Raw genomic sequence first — 11,779 nt, 5'->3', positions numbered from 1 at the left:
GAATGTACATGTCATAGCACGGAGAGTATTCACACAGTTCTTTATAAATGAAACTGCAAAACTTGAAAAGTGTTAAAATAAATATTCCATACAAAGGTGAATTCTTTACATCTTGGGCAAAATGAACGGAGCATCTTCATAGTTTCCACCTCACAACTATCACCAAGCACATTTTGCTACTCATAAACACAAATCCAGTGATTACACTAATTAATATCATCCAGTATGCAACCAAACTTGTGCGTTTCTAAGTCACCTTATTTCAGCTTTACAAATCCGACTGAATTTTTAATGTAGTACTTTCAGGTTCTACAGGACTGTCAACTGGTACCTGGAAAGGGGGAAAAAGCAGGAATTAAGCTGTTACTCAGAAGTTATTCCCAACCTCAGTATTCTTGGGTAATTCTTAGGCTAGACTCCAATAGTATATGTGGTTAATAAGTCAAATCAGGCATTTATAGAAAGCCCTATTTTCCCTTCTCTCTGTAATGGAAAAGAAACAAAACCAAACAGAAGAAACCCACATCAAAAAATACACATACAGAATTGAGTTTCTTGGTACAACTCTAAAGTATGTATTTACTGCATATAGATATTTATCACAAGGAGATTAACTTTCCTTTTTTTTTTCCTCCAGAAAATTTCCAACAGAATCTTGATGATCAGGGTTTGGTATCAAAGTGCTATTGTACCATATAAACGCAGGCAGCTCTCAATTATTTATGATAATATCAGACTGAGGACCCCGGCCTTTTGCTAATACAAATGACGTTGTGCGACAATCTAGGCTAATTAACAGACAAATCACGGACCACTGCCTACAGTCAGCATGTACATCCCCAATACAGCCCCAGCCTGGATGGTAAACTCACACCGTATAGAAACTGTGGCATGACTGCTGTTCCTCAGACACTGACTTCACTTAAAGGGACTACAGGTATTTTAAATAAAATATCTAGTCTATAGCAGAGTCTCCTAACCCAATGCACAATAAGGCTTCACAATCTACAATGCTACCTGCAAATATGAAGAAGCAAAATTCAAGCAATAAAATCAGAGATTAATACTAGCCACTTAAAATTCAGAAAGATCTGAGAGCAGGTGGTCTTTTACATTCTTTCACAGGAGCTAAGGGGAAAAAGATATCTGATGGAAGCATCCCATGTGGCTCTGTTGTTCCAAAACAGCATGGAAACACTCCTAAGTTCTTGTCAATTACTCTTGCTGTTAGTATTATTATGCCAATAGAAGCCAAGCATTCAAGTACAGTAATAACATCACAGTAAAAGAGTCATCACTTACAGCTTTAACATCCAAGTTCATAATCCCCGAATTCACATTGTGTCTTCTCAAATCTGATTTTATTAAGGCTGAAACAAAAAATACAGGGAAAGCTTGTTCACAACTTTGCAATGACATGCATTTCAAGGGAAATGTTTGTACAGAGGAAGCACATGGGAGCGGCTTTCAGCACATATTCAAAATACCTGTATTCACTCTTTTGGGATTTAAACTTACAATTTGAACTTGCTGCTCACAATGCACATGTAGAAAATGACATTAAAAGCTTTTAAACCATGATTACTTAAATCAAAACTTGATGGTTTGGGCACTTTAAGTACATCTGTAAGTACCAGGATGTGTAAGTCACTGGTACAGTTTAGGAATACAGCAGCAGTATTGGGAAAACTGAAAAGTGTCTCCATTTATGTTTTTGTTTACTATCCTACTCTGCGTACAGACATCTGCCTCAAATTTAAGACATGACCCAAGAAATAGGTGACAGATGGCTGTTCATATGTTAGCAACATCATCCTTAAAACAAAGGGCATGCGCACAGCAAGTATTGAAAGTGAAAAACAAAGAAAAGAAACCCAAACCCTGCACTTAACTTATCACTTCTGTCCTCAGCCCAGACAGGAAGACACATATTTAAATCCTAGATGTCTGAGACACCTAAAAACTACCCAGAAATTCACTGTCTCAAAAAACCCTCCACATTTTTACATTAAAGAGAAATCATTACTTACATTTCTGATGAATTACCTGTTAAGATAATGCCCACAAAAATCCAAGCACAAAGAAAGAGGTTTCCTGCACGAGGACTGTAGTCTGTTGTGAGTTTTCCTTGAACAAGTGTAAAGATGATGCCAAATATCTATAAACAAACAAATAACTTCATCAAGATGACAAAGAAAAGTCTTATCACTTTGCCTTGCAAAGTTTCAGGTCACATCTTACAAAAAACAAAGTAAAAAAATAAAGACCACTGCAACAGAGACTTAGCAGCCGAGTCTAAGAAAGCCTCCTTAGATTTGAACTGAGCAGCCTTCCTGAACATTACTTCACTCAAAGAAATAAAATGATATAACCTGTGCTGATGCATTGAGGAGACCTGAGGAAGTGCCTTCAGACTCTGGGTATGTAATTTCCACAGCAAATTCAAACCCAAGTGGGAGATAGCCAGTCATGAAGAAGCTGTTGAAGAGAAAAGTAAGAAGATGACAGGTGTGGCCTTCATCTATTACTAGAGCTAAGAAAATCAAACATAAACACACGGTATTATGAATTAGTCGGTATTCTGAACTGTCTATTTCCAAGAGGTAACATGATTCAGTACTTGGTTTGCTTGCCTCATTCACTCAACCTCATCCAACAACTTTAGCCATACATCTCTCTCTTTAGGACAAAGATGTTTCAACATATTTGTCTCATTTCCCAAAACCACCTGCATTCTACTCTGTACATAGGAAACCACCTTCTCTGACTAACCACTCCATAATAGAAGCCAATAACTTTCAAATGAAAGACATTAATGAACTGCATCATTTGATCACCCCAAACATCCATGCTGGAGGACAAAAAGACACCATCAGTGGCAGTGAGGCTGGACACTGGAAGGGACACTAGAACCTGCTGTGGAAGAAGCTGAGGGGACTCATGGGTGACAGGAAGAGCAGGAGCTAAATGCAGCTGAGGCTGGGTGACTGGTTTTTTTAGATTAAAACTCTCAGGACATTCCGGGCTCTACCTTGACTGCTATGTCTGGATACAGCATTATTCCCTCAGCACCTTTTGGGGCTTTTAGATTATGTATCTGTGAGAAGTACTTGTGCTCTTCTGAGCGAACAAAGCACCCAGCACATCAGCTGGAGCATTAAAATACAAATTAATCAAAATACACAGAAGCCAGTCTTCCGAGATTTGCTCAGTTAAACTCTAATCACTTATCCACTGGTCAACAGCTGCAGACAGCTTTTTGAATTGGAACAAAAAAATTGACGACATACAGACTTCTGTTAGGTCCATAAAAATGTTAAATGAAATCCACTGGAAAGTGAGTTACTTTAGATGTATTCTGCTGTAACAGAAGGTGAAACCCTAGTAAACCATCTCTGTACTGTGATCTATAGGCATAGCTTGAGAGCATGGATGGCAACAGAATATACAGTAGAATCATTTGGTTAAAACAGTTAAATATTGTTGCTGGACAGAAACGCAGTAAGTCTTCTAGTCCTCTTTAATTGCTCACCCAAGTACTCCTCCAGTCACGAACACTACTATAAGGTATCCGAGGTCCAGGGTGAAAGTAAATACCAGCAACCCAATGAAAGAGAGAATGTAAACAATCAAAGTAGTTTGCCTGCAACGCAACCGAAAAAAAAAAAAAATTAACATTGTTAACATAAAGTCATAGCATATTGCTGATACATGGAAAAGTAACATAAACATTACTTACTCTCTAACAACTGATATTCTACAGCTATGAAATTTGTTTCTCGTAATTCTGACTCCAACATATCATCCAGTGAGAACATATCCCTTCCTGAACTCTTTATTGCCTTAGTTATATGGCTGCTTCACTCAAGGCTGAGAGACCTACTCAAGAGTCTCAAAGAACGGACGAATACAGCAGATACTATTACCTTAAGACTGTTTTAGCTCTCCGCTATGTTGTGCCTCTTGGCCGTTCTGCAGTGCTGCCCGTTACACAATACATCAATACATAAGCAGCCAAATCAAACATCACTAGTGATAAAACTCAGCCAAAGAGGCAAGCCAAGCAAATCTAGAGACAATATTCTATTATTTTAAATTTGGATTATGAGATGTCATCCAAAACATTAAAGCATGTATAACTTATTTATAAGCCAAAGCACATGCAGAAACAAAGCCAATCTAGAGCATCAACATTGGTTAGGTTCCTACAGCTCTTGCACATAGTGTACAAGGAGTCACCGAGGGAGAACTTCACTGCAAGCAGCGCTCCAGGGCACTACCCACCCCTGGGGGCACCACACCACCAGTGATGGACGCAGGAGCTCCTACCCCAGAACACAGTTCTGCTCCATGGGCATCCACTGAGTGTTATGTTTACAAATATGCCCAGAAGTAGTAAAAACAAAAATTTCCATCCACTGCCCATTTTACAAAACAATGGTTTTTAGCCTTCATGCTTTCCCAGAAGGAGCCCCCGGGGCCACCTGGCCGCTGTTTGTAGGACATGCAATGCTCTCCTTGGTAGCATTTAACTCCTGCAGAGACAGGAATTGATAGAAAACCCCTTTCATCTTTGCATTCTCCTCTCTCATTTCTTTTGGCCAAGAACCAACAGGAGTCTCAAGCTTTTGCTGTAGCCTCAGAAACTTGTCTCCAGCAAGGCCACTAAAAGATCAAGGATGAACTGCATTTTACCATCAGTTCACTTCAGACCTTATGTCGAGGTATTTTGTAATGCAAGTGCACCACTCTCCTACCCCTAACCCCAGACATGCCTACCCACACTTACTTGTATGTTTTAGTGTAATCCAGCCACAAACCACAAATAATCGAACCCACCATTCCTGCCACCACCAGTGTCAAGCCAATTCTCCCAGCGTTCACTTCTTCTCCCTTTCAACAAATATTTATATGGTGCTCATTAATAACTTGCTTCCACTCAGAGTCAAGTTCAGACCTCTTGGCAGTCATAAGCGCAAACAAACATTCCTATGACTCCCATTACGTGTATGGTGCAAGAAACTGTAGGGGGGTATAAAGGAAACCAAACGTCTGAGCCCACATTAACACCTACATTATTATAAACATCACCTCTGCAAATGTACAGAAAAAACAATTACAAAGGAGATCCAAGAAACTTACCTCATAATGAGTTACTATCATCTGATTTAACAATGTGGAGACAGAATAAAACACCCCAGTCATAATACCTGCAGTACCAAAAGAAAAACTTCAGTTATTCCACGTGTAGCCACATAGATCTGTTACTCTAAAGAGTTAATCTTCTGACACAAATTAGAGGCAAAATCTTTTATCTGCCAGGTAAAATCTGTTCACCCAACCTACAAATGTTATTTTAAATTCTGCAGGATTTTCCAGCACTGGCTGCTGAATAAGTTTGACACTCCCTCCCCCATAAAAAACCACCACAACTAAAACTCCGTGTGCTTGGTGCACACATTCAGCTGTTCCGTCAGACTACAGCCTGACAGCTCCACTTACCGTAACTGATCAGCAAGAGTACAAACGGAATGTTTTTGAACAAGTTTATGATCGACTGCTTGTAGGAGTAATCCTCGGGAGGCATAGTTTGCAGGACTGCTTGAGAGTGGCTAGGAGGGTATTTGGGCTTTTCTTCAAACACTGAGGAAAAAGAAGAAGGAACAGTTTTGATTTGTCTTTACCAGATTGATGCTTTTTATTTTTGAGGTGTTTCAGCTTGATGAATTTCACAAGTTTAATCTGTGGTTTAAAACACTTCCATAAAAAATATTCCAGATTTTCCTCATGTAAGAATTAAGTCACAGTCATAATGGATGTGCTAATTATTTGGTCACGTTTGATTGCTACCAACATATGATCAAACACAGACTTCATCTGCAATGTGTCTAGATCTTCATATCAGAATTGTAAGATTAACAGAGAGAATTCACATTATATCATGCTGTCCTTGTAGCAGAAAGCTTAAGTGAACTAAATATTCTGAGTGGTCACCCCATGTGAAGCACGACATTCAGCAAACTGGTTGTCGCTTAACCCTGGCACATCAGGTAAGTGAGCACAAGTGAACTGGAGCAAACGTAACCTCAACTGCTTTGAGCAAAGTGAGATGCTTGAAGTGAGATGTTGTAAACACTCCCTACGGTCATAATTTAAATTACAAGAACGGAACGCTTACCAACTCCTGTTAAGAAGAACAAAAGCGTGGACACTATTGCTGTTCCATAGAACATGATGCTGATGTTATGTGCCATTAGATCAATATCGTTAGGTGTATTTGGAACCAAAACAGGTGGCAACAAAAAGCCAATTGCAGTGCCAAGCTGTAAAGCAAGAAAAGAAAACCAAAAATCATTTCCCGGTGAACTAAATATTAACAGAACAGCCTTACCAGGTAGAATTCAGAATTTACATAATAATAAGTACTAATAAAACTACAAAGGAAGAGCATTCAGTTTAGTATAATGCTGCTGAGCCATTTGCTCTCAATGACATTTCATAATCAGGTCTTCCGTAACTCAGGTTTTAACCTTTTCATTTCTAAATTAAACTACAATACTATATCTAATATGCAGCACATCAAACAACTAAGCATCAAGGAAGATTTTTTTCAGAATCTTTCATAGGAAAATACTGTGCATGCACATAAATTAGTCTCGATCAACCTGCAACTGAAGACCTAGAGATGACAGAAGACTCCAGCTACTCTTGTAGAAACGCTCTTTTCTTCTCAATCAAAACACTTGACCTGACACAGCAGTAATACAGACTGCCACCCTGATTTACTGCAGAATTGACAGAGCAGAGAAAAGCAAAAGAAAAGCAAGAGAAAAGGAGCATCCTTTTTAAGAAACACAAAACCAAAACCTACATCTGCAAGTATCGCTAAGGTAATAAAGAAAATAATCACAAAATAAAGTAGCGGAGGGTTTGTTGCAACTGATTTTGAACTAAAGAAAGACAAAAGGAATGAAATTTTTGTATATATAAAAAGCATTTCAAAACATGAAGAAACAGCAGCCTTGGACTACTCTCCACTTTACCTTTGCTGCTCCTCCAAAAGTAAACAGCATTTTGAAGTGTTAGAACTCTTTTTTTTTTTAATAAAAAACAAACAAAATGCATCTATTTCAGGTAAAACAAAACAAATATAAAAAGATTACCAAAGACTGTTGGAATAGCAAGTCCAACACTCAAATTAAAGGTGTGTCAATATGCTTGAAAAGTACCCTTTGTGCATATGCCTGATGAGGGGTTTGCTGTTTTGATTGTGGTGGGTTTTGTTGGATTTGTTTGTTTGTGGGTTTTGATTTGGTTTGGGGTTTGGGTTTTTTTTTGGTTGTTTGTTGGTTCTGGAGGGTGTTTAGTTTGGTCTTTCGTTTGTATTTTAGTTTTAGGTTTGTGTGGGGTTTTGTTCTTTTTGTTGTTTGGTTTGGTTTTGTTTTTTCCCAACAGACCATCAGATTTACACAGTATCCAGTGCTCACAGAAAGAATGTTTCTTTTTACCCTCACCCTTCAGTGTAAGAACCCTACAAACATGAACTGAGTACATAATCACTCTCACTATTTTTCTAAAGGTATGTTTTTTACACCCCTAATGTGAGCCAATACAGCACCCACAATATTCCAAGAAAGTTAAGTGACACCGTTTCACACCTTTTACACCTAGAGAGGTCAAGGCCAGAAGGACAGAGAGTTCAAATGAATATGGTGTGCCCAGTTTGAGATGTTCATCACTTCTGGAAATCTGTCACTCCTAACAACCCTTGATAGGTACATCGCCGTGTTCGCAGGGATTTGCGTTTCAATTGTGAACAATCAGATCAGCATCCCAAGAGATAACGGGTGCAATCTGATTTGTGATAATTACTGTTTCTCCTCTGCCTGCGGTTGCCAGTCCTGTTTGCTGTAGCTCCGAGGTTATGCAAAATATCTGATAAGAGATCGGATGACCTACAGCCCAGTTTGTTATAGCAACCCGATTCTCTTACAGATTCTCTTACATTGTTCACCTCGCGCAATTGAACATGTACAGTGAGACTCTGCCATAACGTATCTGCAGAAGTCAACTGCACTGGGATATACAGACTATTTCTAACCTCCAAGTGCCTAATTTGTCATTTCACTACTCTACTCTTTCAATCTAGCTTTTTAGAAGTTTTAAGGAAGCAAAAACTGAGAACAAAGAAATTCTATGGTTTGACACCATAACAGTCTTCATGGGTCACAAGCAGGACTGGGATCCTAAAACCTATGTAGCACGCAGCTCTGAGCCAGCAGGGTACAGCGTAGCTGCAGAAACACACTTCATCAGCGTGTTTCACAGGTATTTCCCTAGCAGAGGACTGCCAAGCATGTTGGCACACTAAGAGTAGTCCTAGTTTCTGGAGGTGAACATGCTCCAGAGGTAATTAAGGTTTATTTTGTTCACACCTGTCTTGCTTCTCACCTGTCTTGCTCCTGTCACCTGTCTTGCTCCTGTCTTGCTTGTCCCTCTTTCTCGTGGTTCCTACCCTCACAATCTCCGCACCACTGTTCCTTGTCCTTCCTCGCTGCAATGCCCATATCCCAGCATCTGAGCAAAGCATCCATTTCAGACTCCCGGATGGATCCTTGGCACTGTACTGCCAATCTGAGACTCCCCTAAACCCTTGCTACTGTGAGGACTGGTACAAGTCTGGAAGAGTGGAAATTTAGCTGTCAAAGAAACCTTAAACTTGATTCTGGGACACAGATGAAATATGTCTGCACACGTGCTAAAACAACCAGCCAACAACCCCCAAAGTTTTCAGTCCAAAAGGGACAGTTGACTTGTCCACTGGAAGACCTCGATGCTAAAAAAATAGTTTTGGAAATACACTGGGAAAACTGTAAACAGCCACGTATGAGATCATGAGCAACCCTAACTGTAAATACGTAACGCTAATATTGCTGCTGTAATAATCCAAAGTGCACAAGCATAAAATCATTAGACTCATATGACGAAAAATAAACCCCCGTCACCTTAATCAAACTGTACCTACAACCTCAGCCTGCACCAGTGATGCTGATTGGGATCTTAACGTTTTTTTGCCACAAAAGAGTAGGGACAGTGGCAGGGGCCAAGAACAAGGCTATGGGAGGAAAAAAACCCATCTGTATCGTATCTTCAACTGTGAGTTCAGATATGCCCGTTCCAGCTCTCGGAAACCGGCCAGGACCAGGGACCTCGAGGAAATCCTTGACTCAGTTATCATCTCCCCACAGTGCCGTGAACTATCACAGCGCTACAGAAAACTTCATGAGTCACCAGGGCATTGACTGCTGGTGCTGAGCAATATGAGGCCATAATTTAAAAAGCAGGAATTAATGTACGGTGGCATTGGGGGCCTCTATGATGAAGTTCACTTATTTCACCCCTCTCCAGCTGGGGGTGGATTGAGTCAGATGAATGATGTCAAGCGCAAGAGACGGGATGCTGAACGCAAGAGGAAGAGAAAGCAGAGCAGGATGACTTCTGAAACGAGTCTCGACTGAGGTGCTGCAGGCAGCTGGCAGAAGTGTGGGAGCTGTTCCATGCTGCCACATGGCACCTGGGTCCTGCAAAGCCAGGCTGGCCGGGCAGAGTGGGACACAACATCACCCGCTCCATCACTTTTCCCCTCTCCAATGCTGCCCTGTTTCTCCACTTCTTGAAGAATGCAGTTTCTCACTTCAATGACTGTTTTTCAACCAATGCCGCACCAATCCCTAAGGAAGCCCACTTCTCCAAAGCATCCCTCGCCCGTCCCTCCCCGTTCTGCCTCACCTGGTTGCCCAGCACGGCCACGGCGCAGGCGGTGGAGACCTCGGTGGGTCCGAACCAGACGGAGGCGATGCGTGAGGGCAGCCCGAGGATGAAGACCTGCGCCACGGCGCACACGGTCTGCGCGGCCAGCGTGAGCGGGTAGCGGCTGGGGGCCAGGCTGCCGCACTTGAGCCAGGCGCCCAGGGCGTTGAGCCCGGAGCCCAGCAGGGCGGTGAGGCGCAGGCCGCGGGCGTCCAGCAGCCAGGTGGCGGGCAGGATCAGCGGCACGTAGGCCACCATGTACACCATGGAGAGCCAGTCTACCTGCGTGAAGGAGACGCCGTAGAAGCCGGCGAAGACGTTGCTGAGGATGCTGTACTGGATCCACTGGAAAGCGTTCACCAGCGAGTAGCAGCTGAAGACGGCGAGCACCGCCAGCCGCCGCCGCGACAGCCGCGTCTCCGGCCGCCCGGCGCCCGCCGCCAGCATGGCCTCGGCCTCGGCCTCCGCCGCCCGCGCCTCGCCGCCTGCCGGGGCCGCCCGCCCGTCCTCCTCCGCCTCCTTGCCGGGGAGGAAGCCGTTGCAGCGCGGCAGGGGGGGCACGGCGGCGGCCGCCGGCATCTCCCCGCTCTCCCCCTCCGCCTCCTCCTCGCCGCCGCCGTCCTCCACCATCTCGGCCGTCTCCCCGCCCAGCTTTCCCGGTGCTGGCGGCGGCGGGCGCAGCCCGGCTCTGCCCGCCAAGGTCACCCGCCTCCCGCTCCGGCTCCGCCGCCGCCCCGCCCCGGCGGCACAGCCCGGCCCAGCCCAGCCCAGCCCGGCGGGCGGAGCGGAGCGGAGCGGAGCGGAGGTGGCCCCGGGGAAGCGACCGGGGATCGCGCTGGGTACGGCAGCGGCCGAGGGTGGATTCAAAAAGCTATCGCTGCAGCCCTGGTTGCAGGGAAGGTGTTGGGGTGTGTATGTGCGCATACGTGTGTGTGTGTGTATATATATATATATATATGTAAAAAAAGAGATATATATATGCCTATACTTCTTACTGTCTTTTACACTGCCCCTGCAAGTGACTGAGAACCATACAGAGACAGCAATGATGTACGTGATGCCCAGAGTATCTCTGAGGAAGGAGCAGCTCAGTGTCGCTCCTGTAGCCACTTTTTTGGCTGGGGTGTCCTGCGCAGGCGAGCCCGAGCGGTCACAGCCCTGCCCTTGGTGGCTTGTCCCCCGGGCACATCGCAGGCTGCTGTGCTGGCTGTGCCACAGGCACACAGGCCACGCCGTTCCCATCACATCCAGGGAGAAACACTGGCCTCCTGCTGTGATAACAGGTTTGTCTCTTCGCATTTGTAGTACAGAGACATGTACTGATATGATGAGACACAGACGGGCAGTGGCAGAGGCCTGAATTGCGAAGGAGGGTGCCCAGGGTGGGTGCATCACTAGGGCATGTGCATCCATCCCAGCCCTTCATTGCCTCCAGCGCCGCAGGCAAAACATTCCTTCTTTCCACTCAACCTCTGAAATTTGTTTTGACACTTACCCCAGAAAACTGGCCGCCGGGCTCATGTGCAGAGGTGGTTAGATATCATGTCAGTAAGCAATCTCCTCTCAAACCCTGTTTGGTACAAGTCTTCACAGGAGCAGTGTCTGGCAGCCTCTGTCACCGTTTGTAATTCTGCAGACACCATACCGTTATATGGACTGTTCTCCAAAGAGCATTAGGAAAATACAGAAATATTGAAGTTTGTTAACAATGCTAGAAGTAGTCTACTGACTTCTGTGAGAAATCGTTTGGCGTGGGTTCAGCAAATAATGTGCTGCGCATTGTAGATGGGTGTGTCAGAGCCTAATCAAATCTGTGTCTGTGTGGTGGATGTGCTTGGCCACCAGTCTTAAGTTCCCTCACTACTTATGAGTTGGTATTTTACTCAAGATCGGGTGACCTATGTAAGCCACGGTTCCTGATCTTATTTATAGTATGAATAGCAATATGAACACATGCTTCAAAGTACAA

The 11,779-nt window shown here is 43.8% G+C and overlaps 1 protein-coding gene across 1 annotated transcript; it reads right to left on the bottom strand.

Moving 5' to 3' along the window:
- Positions 1–268: 268 nt before the first annotated feature.
- FLVCR1 (FLVCR choline and heme transporter 1) lies at positions 269–10,440 on the bottom strand (the record flags this gene model as incomplete). Its single annotated transcript, XM_080342928.1, has 10 exons — positions 269–331; positions 1,303–1,370; positions 2,047–2,158; positions 2,373–2,478; positions 3,533–3,643; positions 4,790–4,893; positions 5,143–5,210; positions 5,503–5,643; positions 6,179–6,323; positions 9,790–10,440. The coding sequence occupies 10 exons, from the start codon at positions 10,438–10,440 to the stop codon at positions 269–271; spliced, it is 1,569 nt and encodes a 522-aa protein (XP_080199054.1).
- Positions 10,441–11,779: the final 1,339 nt, after the last annotated feature.

Source organism: Nesoenas mayeri, assembly GCF_963082525.1.
Source record: "Nesoenas mayeri genome assembly, chromosome: 3".
Taxonomy (NCBI): Eukaryota; Metazoa; Chordata; class Aves; order Columbiformes; family Columbidae; genus Nesoenas; species Nesoenas mayeri.
Note: the sequence above shows the minus strand (reverse complement) of the source record. Positions and strands in the feature narration are given on the sequence as shown.